The 20,613-nt window shown below is 48.5% G+C and overlaps 1 protein-coding gene across 1 annotated transcript; it reads left to right on the top strand.

Moving 5' to 3' along the window:
• Positions 1 to 3,829: 3,829 nt before the first annotated feature.
• Positions 3,830 to 14,031, top strand: PNP (purine nucleoside phosphorylase). The gene is made up of 6 exons (XM_027698332.1): positions 3,830 to 4,064; positions 7,361 to 7,530; positions 8,453 to 8,556; positions 9,826 to 10,001; positions 12,431 to 12,621; positions 13,548 to 14,031. The coding sequence occupies exons 1-6, from the start codon at positions 4,042 to 4,044 to the stop codon at positions 13,763 to 13,765; spliced, it is 882 nt and encodes a 293-aa protein (XP_027554133.1). The 5' UTR covers positions 3,830 to 4,041; the 3' UTR covers positions 13,766 to 14,031.
• The last annotated feature ends 6,582 nt before the right edge of the window (positions 14,032 to 20,613 follow it).

Below are 20,613 nucleotides of genomic sequence, written 5' to 3'. Positions count from 1 at the left end.
TTGCTTCTGCAAACCCCCATGGCCACAACCCCAGCCTTATCCTTTGCTGTTTGGCACCTCTTCTAGGGCTGGAAGATGGAAGTGTTGGCTGGTATGAAGGCATCTCTGCTCTTTTACTATTTTCTGTGGTGTCATTTATTCACAGGTTTTATCAAATTGCTTTCTCTTTCTGCCTGAGTCTTATAAAGATGGTGAGTTTTTACAGAGCTTTACAGAGTTTCTATAGACCTGCCTTACGATTTGTGAGGCTGTGCCTGCTTCCCTGCCAGTAAACATCATGAAACCCTTTATATTAACTGATCTCTGCCCTAAAAGCCATTTCCTCACTGCCCTCACAGGAGGGCTGTTCAGGGCTGCACATTTTGGGCGGCTGGAAGCTTTTTTCTGACGTCTTGCCTAACTGAACACGCATCTCCCTGGCTTCCTGCTGCCTGTCTTAAGTTTCTGTATCTCTCCTGCCTCCATGGCAACATTTTCAGGCTGTCATCAGAGCGTTGCTTTGCTCTTATTTTGCTCAGCTAACCATGACAAGCTCTTTGAACATCTGGTTTTCTGTTCCCTTGGCCATCCCTTTGCTGCATCCACTCTGGTCAGAGGTGTCTTTCCTGTCCACCTACAGTGAGCAGCACGGGCACCACTTCCAGCAGATCTTGCTGGAGGTTTCTGTTACAATGATCTGTAGGGGAATAACTTTTTCTGGTTTATAATTTGATTTTATTTAACTTTCCTGAGGCTGGTGACACTCCAGTGGCTGTCCAGGCTAACCAGTGTACAAACAATGATGAGTTTCCCAAAGGAAGGAAGAGTTTCCAAATTGCTGCAAAAACACAACTGATTAGTTCTCAGCATTTAGTGATTTTTCTTAATCAAACCTGGAACCTGTGCTTTTGGTAGTCAGCAGAAAAGCAAAATCTTTCAGAGCTTTATCCATTTCACCTTCCTCCAAAACACTGAGGCAGAATCCTGGCTTCTCTAAGGATGAAAGGAATTGGGAAAAATTCCCCTAGGCAGTTGAGCACTGCACCTGTAAGGGTGTGGTAATGCCTGTAGGGCTTTGGGGGGGTATTTTCTTCTGGACTAGGCTGACCAGGGTTGTCCCCACTGTGTAAACACCCCGTTCATGTTCCTGCAGCTCAGTTCCCCTTCCCAAAGGAGTGATGTGCAGTATGGGTGAGAAGACTGCAAGGTAATTTGATGCTGTGATAATGTCAGCACACAGGGAAGTGGGAGACTTACCCTAAAGCATTAATTAAATGTTTTGATGAAATGCTTGCAAAATACTTCACGACACTTCTTGAAATAGAAATTGCTGCAGGAATGTAAAGCAGTGTTAGACAATGATTTCAGGTGATTGTGTCTGCATCCTGTAGCAGTTGAAGTTCTAGCTACAGAAGCAGGGCTTGAATGACAGCCAAGTCAGTAAAATCAGGATTATAGATACAAATTGCTGCAGACACATACACACAGAAAGAGATGAGTGAGATTCTTTCAGGACAGGAGACCATCAATACTTTTTTCGGGATTATGCAATCTGTTCAATAGCTTATTTTTCTGGATAGATCTGCTCTGGAGTACTCCCTACAGTCTAATTGGCATGAATGCCCTCAGTGCTCAAATTAATTTTTTCCTAGTAGGGTGAACCTTTATCTCATCCTTGTCCAGCCGATGCAGCTTTACAGGTTAAAACTCAAGTAATTTTTGTTGCTGTTGAATAACAGACACTGCAGCAAGATAGATAAAATGGTCCCTTTTTGATAATCCTGTTTTCCATGTAAATCCAAGCTAGGAAGGAGATTGTCTTAGATGAGGACAAATTGGGAAGAGCTCTCAGGCTGTCTGATCTCTCTTGTCTGCTTTGCAAAAAAGAATCAGATTAATGAACGTAATCAGATTAAGGCTAAAGAAGGGAACATATCTGGGGGGCATCAGAACTCTGCTGATACCCACAAACTGTATGGAAAATCAACGTTAAGGGCCTAGCATTGCTCTGTAATTTAATTAATGGGAGCAAATAATGGCTTTCAAAGAAATCCTGAGCGATGGCAAGAGGAGCTTGGTCTCCCAGAGGGCAAAAAGACCTGAGGGAGCTGGGAAGTGGCTCTAAGACCCTGGTTTAGGTCCTCTGGCACGGTGGCTCATGGCTGAGCAGTGTGGGCCTTCTCTGGGCACAGGGTTTGGTGCAGTTAAATCTGCCCAAAACCATCTCTTGCCCTCAGTCTGCTGTGTTTTGTGCAGAAAAACAACACTATGGAAAACAGAGGATGTACCCAGAACAGGCAGAGACAGAGATGACTGAGGTTCAGAGACACAAGAATGAGAACGACAAAAAGGAGACGTGTGAAAAATGAGGGGGAACATGGTGAAAACAGAGTTAGGAAGAGGGCACGGAGGGGAAAATGATTTATAGAGCAATATTAGGCCCTTAATGTTGATTTTTTTCCACTGCCTCCAGCAAACTGGGAGCAAGATGTACCACGCCAGGGCAGCAGTGCACTGCTGGGTCCTGAAGTGGCAGCACTCTCACCTGCTTATCTTTAGAGAACAGGCATTTTAAGCTTTCTAAGAGAAAGTAAGAATGTAGTGGAAGTGAGAACACACAGAACAAAGGGAGAAGAGGGTCAAGAACTTGAGGGAAAAGGGCCCTTATTATGGTTTCTGATCAGATCCATTTTTTATTTCTTTGGTGCCAACTGTACCTTTCAGGAAATAAAACAGAATTTGATGTTTAAATTCTGCTGGTTGTTAGAGACACTGGGTTTTTGTTTTCCAGAATGAAGTATATATCTCCCTAAAAATGCCCAGGGGTTTTCTTGCTGCATTTATTACTTTGTTTGAATTCGAAGTTCTCTGAGACAGTTTTCTGGGGCAACAAATGGAATGTTTGATGTGGGGTCTTCAAGACCAAGAGGTAAAGATGAACGGAAGCAAAAAGAAATATGAGACTTGAAATGGGTGCTGCCCAGTTTTCTAATTTTTATTTTTAAATGTCTGGCTGATTTGTCTAGGAACTGACAAGTTCTGATTGAGGTTTTGTCCCTGTTTGGGATATTTATAAATTCTACCCCCATCTATCCCTTCTGGATCTATTAAGCTGTGAATGTATATTTTAGCTGTGGCCTTTTATCTGGGGCACGTAAGGTCTCTGCTCATCACTGCTTTTCTTGAATTTTTTTGGCATTCAATTGTCTTGGAAACATCTCTGGCTCTCTGTAAAATGTGGTTCACATCAGTTGTTGGGATCATACACTGTGGCACAAACAGATCCACAGGACGAGGTTGTTTTAAGCTTTGTTTTCGTATAAAGCAAAGCTGAAATTAGAGGGGCAGATGGTGGGGCCTCTGACTTTTTTTTCCATGTCTCCCATACTCAGCTGAACAGAGGTTTAGCATGTCTCAAGGCAGTATTTCCTTTTGGGAAGGGTGAGGTAATTAAATGTGTGAGCAAAAAAGAAAAAAATAAATCTGGGGGAGTAGCTAATGGGTCATCACCCCGGGTTGCCATGAAAGGATGGGAAGACAATGGTGTGGGCTGTGGAAAGGTCTCATTGCAGTGGTGGCTGGCACGGGTCATCCTGCAGAGTCTGCACGCTCCCAGTGAGCTCATGCCACGCTCCCAGGGGTTGGAATTGCAGAGGAGCAGGTGACTCCAGCTGCCAGCTGGTTCCCAGGTGACGCAAGAGTGTGCAAATCCAGGCAGATCCCTTGTCAGCCGCTGGACCGGTCGTGCGCGCGCGCGTGGGAAATTTCTAGGCTTGACCTGCATTCTAAAGTGTGTGTGCGTTGCGTGTGAGCTTTCTGTGGAGCTCTAGAGCACGTGTGTCATGTGGGGTGAGGCCAGAAAAGCAGATCTCCTGACCGTGCCCCTCCTACTCAGGGATTGGAGGTGATCAGGGGAAGCTGGGACACACCTCCCGGACTCACTGCCGGAGACAGCAGCAGCTTCTGCAGGTTCAACAGGCCTCTGCCCTTTGGTCAAACAAAAACCTGCAGCTCCCTTTCCAGCACCCATCCCCTTCTTTTGGTTAAGCAGAGAGGAGGAGGATGGCCTATGCTGAGGAAGACAGGTAAGGTGCTGTGAAACAGGGGATGCACAGACATCCTGGCTGGAAAGGGGTTGGTGAAATCGCATCGCTTTTCCTCGCCTCGTTTTCCTCTTCTTCTTCCTACTGGGCACTCAATAAATGTCAGACAAAGGCTGCTCGGAAGTAAACATCGTATTATTGAAGAGGAATCTGGCCATCTGCCTGTGTCAGGTGCTGGTATTGTGAAATATGGCAGCGGTAGGTGACCTTGGGAGAGGTTATGGGCCGGAAGAGGCAACTCTCTCATGTGGAGAGGCAGAGGCTGCGAATACGTACGGCTGCGTGCCCCCAAACCAATGCTTTAGCTGTTTGTTGGGATATCTCTGCTTTTTTTTTACATGGATTTGCTTTCCACCGACCTAGGAGCACAATGAGGGTGGGGTTTTTCGTGCCATAAAGGATCTGTCACCGGCGACAGTGCTGTGTTTTGCAACAGAGGCGTTTCTGCAGTGGATGACAGCAATCACAATAAAGGGGATTGTGTTTTCAGCTGATCCTGTGATTTAATCCAAAGCGATGCTGCTGAGCACTATTATTAGGTGTGCATTGTTGGAGGCAGAGTAGCTGGAGGGGCCTTTGTGCTACATGTATTAATTCAAGCTGTCAAAAAGCTCGCCCAGGCCTTGTGCTCATGCGGTTCCAGGCTCAACAATGTGGTTGGTGACCCACAGATGGAGCTCCCCCTCTGCCCCTGCTGTGCAGGTATCTCCCTCGCATTCAGAAATGATCAGTGCTGGCCAGTCCCTTTGATGTGTGCATCTGGAAGGCTTCTGAAAACCAAATACTGCAGGCAGATTAATTTTGGCCTGGCTGCGCTCTCAGCACTAGGGACAGCTCTGACATGTCCAAAGCCTTTGGGATGGACAGGGCTCTGCCAGGCCCCTGGAGCTCCATCCAGGCAAGGAGACATGTGGAGCACTGGAGTTTTAGTTCTTTGGATAAGGAGTATTTTAATATCTTCTGTTTAAAAAGAGAAAAAAAAATCCCTGGAACTTGGCACAGCTCAGTCAGTCCCAGTATCTTCAGCAGACATCGAGTGATTCATCCCGCACTCCTAAAATTTCTGAGGATATAGGAATAATATCCATTCCTTAATGTTATTTTGCAAGGGTGTATGCACCTTTTTTAAAAAAAATACAGAGACAAAGGGGATTATGGTCAAGAGGAAGAGCAGATCCTGGTGACCTCGTTCTTTTCTCATGCCTGCCACAGGTATGTCAAAAACTTGGGTATTACATATAAATTCTCTTGGTTCCCTTGAATTTCTAAACAAGGATTACAGTTATTCAATGGAGAGATTGGGTGAAATTGTTCATTAATGTATGTAAAGCACTTTTAAAGCTTTTGTCTGGGAGCAAGCGATAATATAGTCAAGTGTAGACCTCATTAATGTCATTTTCACAGCTCCTGCTTATTTCAGGAGCTCATGGTGCACTTGGAAAATTCAACAATATGTGACAGTAAATAAACTTCCTTATTTCCAGACTTTTCCTTTGAAAAGTGTTTCAGCTAAGTAGGACTCTTCATTTTAATCCATGTCTATGGAAGTTATTTCTTCTTATTGGATTGCAGGTTTATGATATTTTGGGGCATTTTTGACATCACAGTTTGTAACTGGGAACATGAGTTTGTTGTGCAACACATTGGACAGGACTTGCAGTAGGAGCTGGACAGCTAGGAGAGGAGAAGCTCACAGAAAATATCTGTGCAATAACTACCTACCCTGTCAGTATAAAGGAATAAAAAACATAGACTTGAGATCCTCTATTTCAATGTCTGATACCTCAGTTGGAGGAACCAGTTGTACACAGGCAGTCAAATCCTCTTAGTGGCCTGACACCTCCTGGAGTGAGGAGCACCACTGTGAAAGCTTTTCTGTATATCCTCTAAGGCTGCAGACAGCAGCATCACAACATTACTGAGGTTTACACCTCTGGAAATCAAGAGACTTGGTTAAAAAAAAAAAAACAACCAAAAAATAAACATTCATGAAGCAGATGGTGAGTGCTTATCAGCATCGCAGGTGATGTAAAATTGACTGGAAACCTCGCAGTGTCTGATTCTCTCACCTCTCAATAAGCAGATCAGCTTCTCATATAGAGAACCTTTTTACCTCTACCTGCTTTGGTTCACTCCAGGACCTCATCCTCTACCTTGTACAGTCATTAATTCTACTCATCCATGGTAACGATTGAGTTGCTACCAAGGACTGCTGTTGGTGCCCCTGCTTTGAGGAGAGTTTCCAATCGACCTCAATATTGACTTTCAGGAGGTATCTGCATTGTCCTGTTGGGAACAGGATTATCGGATTATTTCCCTATTGATCGTGTTTCAAAACTGTGATTAAAGCACCTGAATACTGGGCTAAGAGGTTAAAAATTGAACTTCTCTCCCTTCCCCTGAGACAACTGTACAGTGTACACACTAATGCCAACTTCTATCCCACCTTCTGGCAGGGGGGCTCAGTGCTGGATAAGACTTTTTTTGCCAAGGTGTTGGAGTAGTCCCCCTCTTAAATGGACATAAACTCTGGAGCCCAAATTCCTGGTTTTCACTTGTTTTGATGTAGGCTGATGTCCTTGGGCCTCTTGCTTAGGACTGGGCTGTGCCCCCTGCCCACTCTGTGGGAGAGAAGAGGCCGAGTAAGATCTCCATGTTTATCCTCCTGTGCTGAAGGCATGAGGGATCGAGAAGGTGGGTGTCTGAGGTGTGGTACCAGGCCCTGAAGGAGGCACTGGGAGCTGATGGCACTCAACACTTAGAGATTGGCTCCTCCATCTCTGCAGATGATTCTTGCCCCATGTCTCAGTAGTCAGGCTACTGCAGAGGACAGTGTCTACTTTTTCATCAGCACAGCACTCCAGCTATGCTGTTCAGCTGCCTTTGGAGTTCCATCCTCTTGGATTTCCCCATCACAGGCTGCACATCCCCGTGCACACTCATATAGGTTGCAATTTCTCGGTCTAACTGTGCTTTTGCCTTCCTTCGGTAACTCTGGAGAGGCCAGAGCCCATCAGAAGCAGGAGTGGTTATGCCTTGTGACGTTTCTGTGATCTAGGTATCATTAGCCATTCTTCAATGACAGAATGAAACCGGCAAAGATGATTCAAATGCTTTCCCTGGGTATATACATGAGATTAAAAGCGATACATCTTCAATAATAGCAGTGAAGCTTCTATTATTATAGCCTTAATGAAATTTCCTTTTCTTTGCACCTTTTCAGGACTTGTATCCTTTGAATGGGTTGATAGTCCCCCTGACCTGTTTTCCCTCTGCAGAAATAGCTATGAGGTGTACAAGGAAACAGCAGATTGGTTGCGTGCCCGAACCGTCCAGCGCCCAAAAATCGCCATCATCTGCGGCTCCGGGCTGGGAGGCCTGGCTGACGTGTTGGAGAACAAGACAGTCTTTCCCTACGAGGACATCCCTCACTTCCCACGGAGCACAGGTCAGCACAACCCCGGGGCACCAGCGTCCCACCCCTGGGCAGCCCTGCAGCAAAGCCTCACACAGAGATCACCCGAGTCAGTGGGCGCCGCTTGGCATCGCCCCCCACGCCGATCCCTCGGTGGTGAAATGTGTGCTCAGAGTGAAAAAATATAAACACTACAGCGCAGAAATATGTATTTATTTGGCCAGCAGGTCCAAGGAAGTGATTCTTCCCCTGGACTCAGCGCTGGTGAGGCCACACCTCAAGTGCCACGTCCAGTTCTGGGCCCCTCAGTTCAGGAAGGATATTGAGGAGCTGGAGCAGGTCCAGAGGAGAGCAACGAGGCTGGGGAAGGGACTCGAGTACAAGTCCTATGAGGAGAGGCTGAGGGAGCTGGGGCTGTTCATCCTGGAGTGGAGGAGGCTCAGGGGAGACCTCATCACTCTCTACAACTCCCTGACAGGAGGTTGTAGCCAGGTGGGGGTTGGTCTCTTTTCCCAGGCAACTCTCAGCAAGACAAGAGGGCTCGGTCTCAAGTTGTGCCAAGGGAGGTTTAGGTTGGATATTAGAAAGAATTTCTTTCCAGAGAGGGTGCTCAGCCATTGGAATGGGCTGCCCAGGGAAGTGGTGGATTCTCTGTCCCTGGAGATTTTTTAAAAGAGACTGGATGTGGCATCAGTGCCATGGGCTGGGAACCACAGCGGGGTTGGATCAAGGGTTGGACTTGATGATCTCAGAGGTCCCTTCCAACCCAGCTGATTCTATGATTCTATGATTCTATGATTCTATGATTCTATGATTCTATGATTTATTCAGCTTCTGGTGCCTGCTCTCACAGCACTCAGCCCTCGCTGCAGAGCAGAACCATGGCCTTGCAGACCCCTCTGCAGCCCCAAGGCCTCGAGACCTGTGAGTGAGGTGACGCTGTGTTGGTTTGCAGTTGCAGGGCACGTTGGCAGGCTGCTGTTCGGGGAGCTGAGCGGGCAGCCCTGCCTGTGCATGCAGGGGCGTTTCCACTCCTACGAAGGCTACTCCGTCAGCACGGTGAGTCCTCCTCGAGGAAAACGCTCAAGCAGGGGGAGTGTAAAAGAAAAAAAGGCAAAAAAATGCAAAAGCAACTGCTTGCTTTGCTATCTAGCTGCAGGACGTTTGCTATCACAATGAACTTGCATTGCTCTTGAAACGAGTCTGTCTTAGATTTCAGGTTTCTCCACGAAAAATAAAATTGGGAGTTCAAACCAAGAGGCTTCTACTGGGTGAAGGTGATGCTGTGCAGCCACACAAATTGGCTAACCCTGTTATACTTGCAGGGGAAAATAGTTTATCATACAAGGCAGATTAATTTACATTCTTTAACTCAGGCAGTTTAATCATGATTTAAATCAGCAACCAGAAAACTCTGATAAGAATAATCTATTTTAATCTTCTTTTGCATTTGTATAGTTTACAGCTTTTTTTTTCCCCTGGAAAAAACTCCCTGGCTACTGCAACTTGCTATACCCTCCCAGCTAACATATAGGAGTGTGTGGGTAGTTGCATTTATGCTACCTAACATACACATATGTACATTTCTGTTAGAAAACACCAGTAATATTTATTTACTCTCTGATAGTGTTGTGTGTTCTTTTTTTATTTGGATAGCTTTGAGATTTTCCAGGTGGCTGAGGTTGATTTGTGTTTGGATATAAACTGCAACATTTGGCACCGCTCAGCTTTTTACAGAAAAACAACTATTTAAAAATCACTCAATACATAACTAGTTTTATCAAGACATGTTTGTCTATTAAAATTAACTAGTTTCTTAAAGAAGTGGTGTCCACAGTTAGGAAATTTTCTGCTCACAGCTCCTCTAGCACTTGAGAGGGAGCAGGTATCATCCCAGTTCCTTTGTGACTCCTCAAAATAAAACTTTTAAATTTTTTTTCCAGTTCCCAATTGTTCCTTAACTCTGGATTGCACTCCAGGGCCAAATGCATAAGTAGCTACTTCAGTCAGCACAGTGGTTTGATCTCTGCAAGACCTTGGCAGTGAGGAAGAACTATCTGCATGTTCTTTCTGTACCACCTTCATTTGACCTTAGCGCAACTGCGGGAAGTGTGGGCTTGGATTTTAATGGTATTCATTACAAGATTAGGTTTTAATATGTTTAAAAACCATTAAAATTCTGTTTAAATTAGAAGAATGTTTAGAATTGGAGAAAGTTGGTTTGTCTCTGTGTATAGACCCTTCTTTGCACCCACCAATTGTGATACTACAAATGTAGCTGTCTGTTGGCTGTGATGTTCATGGCACACGTGCCTTTGGTTCTTCCAGGTCACCTTTCCCATCAGGGTGTTCTTTCTCCTGGGGGTGGAGATCTTGATTGTCACAAATGCTGCTGGAGGACTGAATCCCCACTTCCAGGTGGGGGACATCATGTTCATAAGAGACCACATCAGCTTGTTTGGCTTGGGAGGGCAGAATCCACTGCGTGGACCAAATGATGAGAGGTAAGAAGGCATCAGCTCCATGTTACCAATTAATCCTTTCTTCCTCCAGCCACTGGGAAGTCAGGTTTCCTGTACTGGCTGTGTAGCAGAATCTTTACCCTGTGGTCAGTGCAGAGAGGGGCTTCCAACATATCCTCACCCCAGACTGCAGTTGCCACTGGACATAAAGTTGCTCTGAGAGGGATTTTGAACTAGAGGACCTTGAGGTCCCTTCCAACATGAATTCACGATCCTAAAATCCTTCTAAGACACCACCAGTCTGGTAGGGTTGAAGGCAACCAGCATGAGCAAGGTCATGGCACTGAGAGGTTACATTCCAGGTGGACCAGTGCTCACACAGAGAAGCCCTTTGACTCTCAAATGGGGCTAAAAAGAGTGTGAGGACACATCCACTGGAGATCCAGACTGAGCAAAGGAAAGCACATCAATTGTCAGGAAAATCAGCATGGAAGCAGTAAAGATCCAGCACTGTCACGAGCCTTATGGCAGGAAGGAAAGAGGCTGGATTGTGACAAGGAGAAAACAGTAGCAAGAATTATTTCCTAACCAAGCTGGCAGGAAAGAAGGCCAGGAGAAAGCCAGAGGACAGGCTGCTGAAGGAGGTGGTGAAGCAGGTTTATGATTGAAGAGTGAGTTCAGATAATAAGATGGTTAAATCTGTTGTTGGGTTGGTACCTTCATCCTGAAAAATGGACATGTTTGCCGGGCAGGCATCTGGGTTGTCCTTGGATCTTTCCAGAGAGAAAGTTCTGCTGAGAATAAGGTGGCCTGCCTGGCTTTCACTTAGTTAGTTCCTTCCTGATGTAACAGCAGACCCGGCTCCTGCTTGTGAAGAATCTGAAAGGTGCTGGCAGCTGCCTCGGGAGAAATAAACACTGTGCTGCGATTCCACGGCGAGAGGACAGTGGCCATCTGAAGTGGAACATCTTTACATCTTTGTAGGTAGTGCTGTGGGTTGGAGGAAAGAATGATCAAAAGCAGAGAAGCCACATGGAGTGTTTAAAGCTCTCTGGACTTGCATAATTGCTCTGGAGCAGGAGGAGAAACGCCAATCAAACAACTGCATCTGGACAACGTTCAAAGGCAGCAGAGCTGCCTCATTGCCTCCCAAAGGCAGCTTCCTGGTGAAGACTGCAGTGCTCTGGGAGGTGACTTTTGCACTGCTGACCAAGGCATCAAAATGGGCAAAAGGTCTTTATGAATCAGGTTTCAAAGTATTGCGGAGCTTTAGCTGAGCAAACTCCTAAAATCCTGTCCAGCTGAGCTACCAGGAAGGATTTATCTGAGCACAACAGAGCAAAACCAGAGGCAATGAAGTGATGTGGAAATAATATTTTTTTAATAAATTAGAGATCGGCTTCTGCATTGCTGGCCATCCTTCAGGAAAGGGAAGCAATTTTCATAGTGATGAATACTTATTGCCTTCGACCAGAAGGGAAAGTTTGTTTTTATTTATGTAATATTTATTGTTTATAAAAACAAAATAAGCCACCTCCTGCCCTAAGCATTCAGCTGGAAGAACATGTAAACAAGCAGGAGCTTTAACAGCCTAAATGAGGGACCTGGTCCACTCCTACTGAACCACACTGGTGAACGTGGCTGGGAGTTTATTTTCCAGGTTTCCTCAGTGGCAGCACAACAATCTTTGCCATCTACTCTGCTCTCCATGAGCCAGTAGAAAGATTCACTCCATCAGGAGCAAGACAGAGCTGTTATCTTAAGACCTAAGGCAAGCAAGAGACCCAGCCTTGAAGCAGAGGATGCAGGCTGCCTAAAATATGGCCCTGGAGCTCCAGGATGTTAGTAGCTGCCTGCTGGGATGGGCCTTAAATGTGGTGGCTGGTGCTCCATCAGGGCCTGCTCAAACCCCCTCCCTGGGACAGCCTGTGGGACTCTGTGCCTCAGGGAGCCCAAAGGGCAGCAACTGTTTGGTGGACAGTGTTTAAAAGTCACTGGGGAGAGAGAGAACTGGCCATCAGTGCTCGCTGGAGACAAAAGGAATTGATTGACCATTTCAGAAGGGTTTGTGCAGTAAATAAGCAGTGTCAGACCTTCCAACAGCCATAACCTCTGTGTGCTGAGAGTTTTGGGTGATTAGATCTAGCAGAAACGTCGTGCCCAAAGAGGTGGTAGATGCCCTGTTCCTGGAAACCTTGAAGGTCAGGTTGGACAGGGCTCTGAGCAACCTGATCTAGTTGAAGATGTCCCTGCTCACTGCAGGGGTTTGGATGAGATGGCCTTTAAAGGCCCCTTCAAACCCAAACTATTCTATGATTGTATGATTTGAGAAGGATCTGATAACAAGGGTGGAATGAGAGAGGCTGCTCTGCCCTTGACACTTCCCCTCTCCCCAAAGGATGAGCACCCCTGGACTCTGACCCGGGGAAGGTTGCGGTGTCACACGGCTGTGTCCTTTTGCTGCCTTGCAGGTTTGGGGTGAGGTTTCCCTGCATGTCAGATGCCTATGACCAGGATCTGCTGGGCCTGGCAAAGGAGAGTGCCCAGGAGCTGGGCTTCCTGAGCTTCACCCGGGAAGGAGTGTACTGTGTGCTGCCCGGGCCCTGCTACGAGACCGTCGCCGAGGGTCGGGTGCTGCAGGCGCTGGGAGCCGACGCCGTGGGTGAGCCCAGGCTGGGCTGGCAGGGTTGGTTGGGCACATGGATTATGCAGTTAATTCTGCTCAAGGCTGACTTGCTTCAGTCTTCGAGTCTCTTAAGTCTCCCGGGGCTGGAGAAACGAGCTCTGCGTGTTCCTGCTTCATTCTGCAGTGGCTCAGTGCAGCTCCTTGGATGGGTCTGCAGAAAGTCCCCGTGCTTAGGGCTGCCCGGGACAGGGATGCCAGCACGACGTTGTGTTTGTTTCCCAAACACGAGTCTCTTATGCTCAGATGGTTCCACTTCACCAGAGCTGAGTGGGGCCCAATCAGAAATAAAGCCTTTTTCTAATTTTTTTTTTTTTTAATTCTGACACTGTAAAGATTTTCACTGTGCTTTCTCCCTACAAACCAGCCCTCCATAAGAGTCTTGTTTAGAGATGGTAATCATGGATACCTTCCCAACTATCACAGGAAAGTAAGGACCATGATCCATAAGATTCCTCCAGCTTGGCCCCTGGCTCGTGGAAGTCTGTTCATTAATGCTTTGCAGATTCATTGTGTGTGAGGAAAGGAGCTCAGCTCCCCTCAGAGCCATTTTTCTTTGCAATAGGTTATTTAGCTGGGGGAGAGAAGAGCCAAATGACACAGCACATCAGTACTTCCCTCAGCAGGGCTGCAAGCAGCCTGACACGTCTTGAGGAGGGAGCTGTGGCTCAGGGATCAAATGCGGGAGGTTTATTGTGCTGAGCAGGGTTGTAACTGTAGTGCTGCAGCTATCTGAGCCTTCTAAGTGTCACAGCCTTTAACTATTGCAGGGCTCAGGAACAGAGAGGTGGGGGGAACAAGACAAGGGCACGTGCTTTGGAGGCAGGATCGTGGTTTGCAGCCTTGGAGAGATTTTGTTTGGTGTAAATCCTGACTCATTCTGGTCCTTTCCTCTCCCACCACAGGCATGAGCACTGTCCCGGAGGTGATTGTGGCCAGGCATTGTGGCCTCCGAGTCCTTGGGATCTCCCTCATCACCAACAAAGTGGTGATGAGCTACGACAGCCAGGAGAAAGCCAACCACGAGGAAGTGCTGCGCATCTCGCTGGTCCGGGCTGAGGCCCTGCACAAACTGGTCACACACCTCCTGGGGAAGCTGGGGGAAAGCACAAACTCTCTGTGACCCCCCAGCCATTCAGCATTCATATCCTGACGTGTGAACACTAGCAAGTGCTGGGGGAGAGCCGTGGGTGGGACTGTCCCCTTCTGCTCTCCTTCCTTTGAATAGACCTTTTTATCTTCGTGCTTTGTCTGAACAGGTGCAGAGGTTTGCTTTGAATCCTGCCAGAATGATCCCCTTGTTAGTAGCCAGTGGCCAAAGCAGGTTGCTGGCACTTAAACACTCTGGCACGTTCCCAAGCCCCAGAGTGAGCTCCAGCTCCCCCTCGTTCTGCTGCAGAGCCTTTGGTGCTCCTCGGCTGCTGTCTCTCCTGGCACAACACCCTCCTGCCCTGAGCCTCTGCTCCCCTGTGCCACAGGAGCCTGGTCAATAGTTGGTTGTGGGGCTTGGTGCCTGCTGGGCCTGCTTTGGTGGGGCCTGGTCTGAAGCCGGTGGAAGTCCACAAGAAGACTCTGGATTTTGGATACCTGAAACGGGCCAGGCTAAAGGTGAGATCTTCCTGGAACAGGCAATGCTGCAGAGCAAGCGAATTGCAATTGATTTTACAGCTTGAAAAACCACTGCATTCCCATGCATGGGGTTGTGCTCCCTTACCATGCCAGATGGTCTCCCAGAAAGTCCCCTCTTGGCTCATTTTTGGCTTCTCGTGACCAGCTGCAGAGCTCAGTAGCTGTTTGCTACAATTCAGCTCTCTCCCAGTGCCCCTCACAACCCTCTGCTTTGTCTCCAGCCTCATTGCTCAATTTACAGGGGATGAAAATGCAGCCCAACAACAAGGTATGACCTATCTGTGCACCATGTAAACATTGCCAAAACAGAAATCCAGGTCCAGCTCTGCCTGGATGTGTTTTTTCTGTTTCTGGATGTCTTGGAGATCAGTAGCTTGAGCATTGGAGATTGGTTTCCTGTTGGTGTCACAAGTCAGAGAGATCAGTTTGACCCAGCTTTGCTCCAGTGCTGCTTCTCCTGCAGCAGATGTTGGAGCACCAATGGTCTGAGGAGTTCAATAATGTGAAATTACAGTGGAAATACTTTGGAGCAGGTGTGATATTTTTCTGACTTTCCAGGCCCTCTTACATAAAGAAGTTGAGCCAAGCAGTGAGTAAAGGACAAGCAGGAGAGGCTCTCTTTTACCAGTGTGCTGATGGTCTATCAAGGAAGGGGAACATTCACCAGAATGGTGCATTATTCATTGTTCCTCAAAGGTCAGGCTGAGCCGTGGATGCAGCTGGATGTGAAACAGTGACTGTAATTATTAGATAACCTTTTTCCCTTCATTTATCTTGGAGTTCTCTACAAAGCCCATCACGGTCATAGTTAAATGTTTTCAGTTGACTCACTGGTCTGAACTGAAGGCACCCAACTGGTCATGGAGAGCTCCCAACCTGCCTTCCTAAATTTAGCTGATCAGTTGTTTACCGCTGACGCTTGCCCTCCGTCACAGCCCTCAGCCTTCCTTGACATTTCTTCCAGTTTTTTTTCCAAATGGGTATTTGCTTGAAGCCCTTCCTGCTGCAATTCCTGGTGTCGGCTGCAGCATCCGTGGTGCAGATATTGCCACCAGGAGGAACAGCTGTGCCTTGAATGTCTTCCATGAAATGACAGCACTTCAGGCGTGGGGGAAATCCTGGGTGACTGCCCCTTCTCTTCTCGTGGGCAGGGTTACCTGTGGTCATTCCTGACAAATGTCTGCCCAGCCTGGTCTGGAGGACTTGTGGAGGGGGAGGATTCGTTGCTTGTGCTTTTCTGGCAGAGTCACTTGTTCAGCAGCTCCTGGTTCTTGGAGGAGCCCCTCAGAGGCAGCAGCTCTTCCCTTTTGGTGGCTCTGACTGTCAGGGCAGTCTCGAGGACCAGCTCTGGTGGTTTTCTGCAGAGGGAGAGAGGCTCCAACTCCATCTTCCACAGGGCTGTTACCTTTTCAGATCTAGCAGGAGTGAAGTGCTGGTCACGTGGGGCAGCATAAGCAGCGAAATACGAAAAGTGCCAGATGTGCAGAGCGAGGAGGAGCCACTTCTACCTGCTCCCTTTTCAGACTTGCCCCAGTATGGGCTTGTTACAGGGCAGGGAGAGAGCAGATGATTTCCCCTGCCTGGAAAATGGTGCTTCACATTCATCTAATTAATACTTGGTAAATACAAAGTCTCTCGAGTGGGAGTGGAAGGCAGCTGTGCAGCTCGCTGTAGCTGGCAGCAGCCAGAGTAGCTAAGGCTGGGATTTCAGCAGGCTCCATTAATTAATCAGAGTCAGGCTGGGCTGCGATGTGAAGGGAAGCATCCAAAAAAAACCTGCTGTTGTGCTGGTGCTTCTCAGGCGGGGTTTGAGATGAAGAGGAGCTTGGCAGCAGCACCTGCTTCCCGCAGGCCGGGCCTGCTCCTCTCTCCAGCTGTACCGGAGGCAGATCCCCTGCTCTTGTGCCTGAATGCAGCTTAAATGCGACTTAAAATTGAATCTGAAAATCACCCTGCAACTAGATCTTGGGCAAATTATGTCTTTTTTTTTAAGAAATAATTTTCTAAATAGCATTTGAGCCCTTAAACAGTTTGGGGCTCTTCTTTCTGCTGCTCAGGGTTGGCTTGGATGGCCCAAACTCTGCGTGAGTGTCCTCATTTTTGTCCCTGTAAGTGGTGAGAGGGAAGATGCCCTGGGCACTTTGGAAAGGATCTTATTCATGCTTTATGGGGGAGAGGGAGAATACAGTTAACAGAGTGGGCTCGTCTGGCTTTGGGAGATACTCTTAATACAATTTTTTGAGTTTTTTTTTACCGCTGATGAATTTCAGAAGTCTGAAATACAATGGTGCAAGGCAAATAAGATGTGTGGGGAAGAAACTGAGGGAATAAAACCTGCTGTGATCCTGAAAACAGTGTTTTTGTTTGCTGTGCCAGGGCCATTGTGTAGAAAAGAAGGAGGTGCTCAGCACTCCTGCCCTCAACCCCAGGCTGGAGGATATCCCTGGGGGACCCCACAGCACCACATCCCTGGGGAGCCAGAGCTCAAAGCTCCAGATAAGCAGGACCAACGTTTGACCAGCACTTTGTGCAGGTATTTCTTGCTGATCCCACCAGGCTGAGGAACTTATGGAAAAAACACCAAGAACCAAAGGACCTGGACTAACTTCTGAGCAGCTGGAAGGTGTGATGGGCTGTGGTGGTGCCAGTGCAGCAAGTCACCTGTGCTGGAGGCAGGACACGGGTTCCTTGGTGCTGTGCCTTTTCTTTAGTGCTCCTGGTGCTTTCTGGCAACATCCACGGCTGAAATGAGTAGGTTGTAAAACAACCCCAGCTTTCTTCATTCCTGTCCTCTGTGCCCCTTACCTGCTTCTGCAGTCCAGGGCGTTATGGTCATAGGGATAAGCTGGAAGATGCACAAAAAGCATCTTTTTAGATGCACTAAAAAACCTGGCAGGGGGTAAAAGAGCCCCAGATTGCATGATGATCCTGGCTGGATAGGGAAGGCCACCAGCATGGGCTGTGCCATGTGGCTGTACCTGTGGCAGGGGGATCCATGGAAAACCTGTGTCCATGCAGGGCACAGCTGGCACAGCTCCTCCTTTACTCCCTCACAGCCATGGATCCCTGAGCCAGTCTGGAACATCCTCTCTGCCAGCCCTTTCCTTTTCCTTGCTCACCGTTCCAGAGAAAACTTTTTGGATCATGGGTTCCTGCTGCTTCCAGTCCCCTGGAGAAGATGGAGGTGTTACATGGATGTGGGATCCACGTGAAAGTGTGAGGCCAAGAGGAGAAATCTCTGCCACAGCCCTTGGCTGGACCATATAATGAGTGTTTAAGTAGAGATCTCTGCTGTTATCTGCAAAACAACCTTGCAACCCCAAAAAATTGGTGATGTGATCCGTCCTGTTCCCTTTGCAAGGCTCGGTTTTCCAGACTTCCTTTTACATGAGGTTTGCCTTTCACGTTCTTTCTTATATAAAAGTAAATCAGAAAGCTTTTAAAAGCCTGTGCTGTCTGCCTCAGCTCGGCAGCGAGCGTGTGCCTTGCCTTCAAGTTATCAAAATTCCCTTAGATGTTTCTCTTTATTGAAATCCTGCAGCTGAATTAAGAGGGTTCTGCTACAGTGGTGTGTTGTTCGGGTTTTTTTCCGAAAGCTTTAGGTCTTCGCTGCATGGATTTCATGTGCTGGAAAGAATTAAACTCTTCCCTGCCACACTGAATGTGGAGAGCAGGGGGGAGTGATGTGGGTCACGGCAAAGGGCTGATCTTGGAGCATGGCTGAATTAAAATCTGACTCTCTCAGCAGCATGATGGGCTGTAATTTCCAAAATCTGATGGCGTGTTCGGAGAGAATCATAAAATATCCTGAGTTGGAAGGGACCCACAAGGATCATTGAGTCCAATTCCTGGCCCTGCACAGGACAACAACAAGAATCTCACCATGTGCCTGAGAGTTGTCCAAACACTCCTTGAGCTCTGTCAGGGTTGGTGCTGTGACCACTGCCCTGGGGAGCCTGTTCCAGTGCCTGACCACCCTCTGGGTGAAGAACCTTTTCCTAATATCCAACCTAGGAAGTAATTTAAGAGCTGGGACGTGGGTGAAGGCTGGAGAGAACCATCCAGCCTTTCCTCCTGCAGAGGGGACATGCCCTGTGCCCGGACACCCCTGTGGGAGATGGCTTCAAACAGAAGAACAACCATCACTTGCTTTCCTTGCCTGAAGCTTCACAGCCCTCTCTAAAAGTCTTTCTCAACCTTAACAAATCCCTTCCTGCAGCAACGAGCCCCTTTTCCTGCTGGCTGCTTCGCAGAGGCAGCTTGGGGAAGTATTTCCCCAGAGAAGGCAGGGAGTGCACCCAGAGCCCAAATTTTGCTCCCAGGTCCCACCTTGGACCAACCTTGGCTCTTTGTTAGAGACCTGGGCATCGTGGAGCAGTGGGACTGTGATGGGCTGGTGACTCAGAGCCATCCCTGTGCTGGGGCTCTGCTCCCTGTGGAGCAGAAGATGGACCAGTGTCAGGTACCTGTGCTGCTTCTCTCCCCAGCCTGGGCACAACTGGAGACACATCCCTAAATCCAGCCCTACAGAGGCAGTGAGTGTCCTCTGTCATCCCCCAGGAAAAAACTGCTCTGGAGGGAGGGGGATAGAAAAGCAGTGGGGATAATTGCTCTGCAATAATGGGAAAAAGAATGGTTTTTTGGGTCTAATCTCTGTGCCAGAGCTCAGGAAATGTGAATGGAATACCCAGGGCACCCTTCAGCATTTCATGTCTGCCTGAAGGCTGTGTTGTGCAACAGGGAGAAGGAGAAGGCCATCTTACTGCTTGGTGTCCCAGTCTGGCTCTCCTCGTGGGATGCTGGTGCAGCATCTCCCTTCCCGTGCCTGGAGTCGGGTGTCCTGCCCTGCCCCAGCTTCCCATGGCACTAGAGCCAGGTTTGGTGCCACCTCCATTGCATTCAGCTCCCCCAGTCCCCAAACCTGCATCCCCTGCCATTCGTGGGGGGCACCTCACTTTTTTTCCAGCCAAGAGATAAAAAATAAGAGGTGCCAGCACCCGGCAGGATGGGCAGTCCCCTGGACAGCTGCCTGCTGCCAACTCCGTCCCTGCTCTGCGCACATCTGAACTTCCCTGGTGCCTTCTCATCTTTAATTAAGCACTTCCATCGGCTCAGCCTTCTCGCTGGATCTGAATTCCCCCCCTCCCCGTAGCCATGGCAACGCTTCCCCTGGGCAGGCTGCGCTGGAGCCCGGTGACAAACCCCACGTGTGGCTGTTTGTTTGGGCCTGGAAATTTCCCTGCAATTTGGGGAAACTTGGGAAAAGAAAATCCCCCGACGAGCCAGGGCGAGAAACGTTTTTTGGGCTGAGCAGCGCTCCCATCCCTCCAAGGAGCTCTGTTCCAGCAGGGATGGCAGAGCCTTGATCTGAAGGTTCCTTGGTTTTTCCTCCAAAAGATGGATGCAGTCCAAGTTTCATGTCCCTGCTCCATCCCTGGGTGGTGAGTGACAGCCCTGCTGTGGCCATGGCATGGTCCCTTGGTGGTGGTGACACAGGTACTGCCTTTGCCCTGCTCCTCCCGCCAGGACCCCCAAATCATGAGGCAAAGGGACAGTGGCACAGGTGGGGTGACACAGGGAAGGGACATGGTGACAGGGGTGAGGCTGGGGGGCACAGGAGCGGATGCAGGGACTTGGGCAAGGGATGGAGTGACAGGCAGGAGGAGGTGGCAGGAAAGGGGTAGATGACGCGGGGCAGGGGTGGGTGACATGGGGCAGGGCAGGTGGCACAGAGCAGGGGTAGGTGACAAGGCAGGACAAGTGGCAAGGCACAGGCTGCTGACCCCAGTGCCTGGTGCTGCCTCTGGTGTCCCAGTCCCAGTATCCCAGTGTCCCGGTATCCTGGCATCCCAATGTCCCACTATCCCGTTATCCTGGTGTCCCGTTATCCCGGTGTCCCATTATCCCAGTGTCCTGTTATCCTTGTGTCCCATTATCCTGGTATCCCACTATCCTGTTATGCCTGTAACCCATTATCCCAGTATCCTGATGGCCCAGTATCCTAGTGTCCTGTTATCCCGATGTCTCATTATCCCAGTCTCCCGTTATCCCAATGTCCTGGTATCCCCTTATCCCATTATCCAAGTATCTCCTTATCCCGTTATCCTGCTATCCCATTATCCCTGTATCCCTCTATCCCGCTATCCCCTTATGATTCTATCCCACTATCCCCGTATCCTGATATCCCACTATCCCTGTATCCCACTGTCCCATTATCCTTGTATCCCGCTATCCCATTATCACTCTATCCTGCTCTCCTCCTATCCCTGTATCCCGTTATCCCTGTATCCCATTATCCCTGGACCCCTGGGTCTCACTATCCCTGTATCCCTGTATCCCGCT

This window comes from Neopelma chrysocephalum, unplaced genomic scaffold (assembly GCF_003984885.1).
Source record: "Neopelma chrysocephalum unplaced genomic scaffold, ASM398488v2 Primary Assembly neopelma1_125, whole genome shotgun sequence".
Classification (NCBI taxonomy): Eukaryota; Metazoa; Chordata; class Aves; order Passeriformes; family Pipridae; genus Neopelma; species Neopelma chrysocephalum.
Note: the sequence above shows the minus strand (reverse complement) of the source record. Positions and strands in the feature narration are given on the sequence as shown.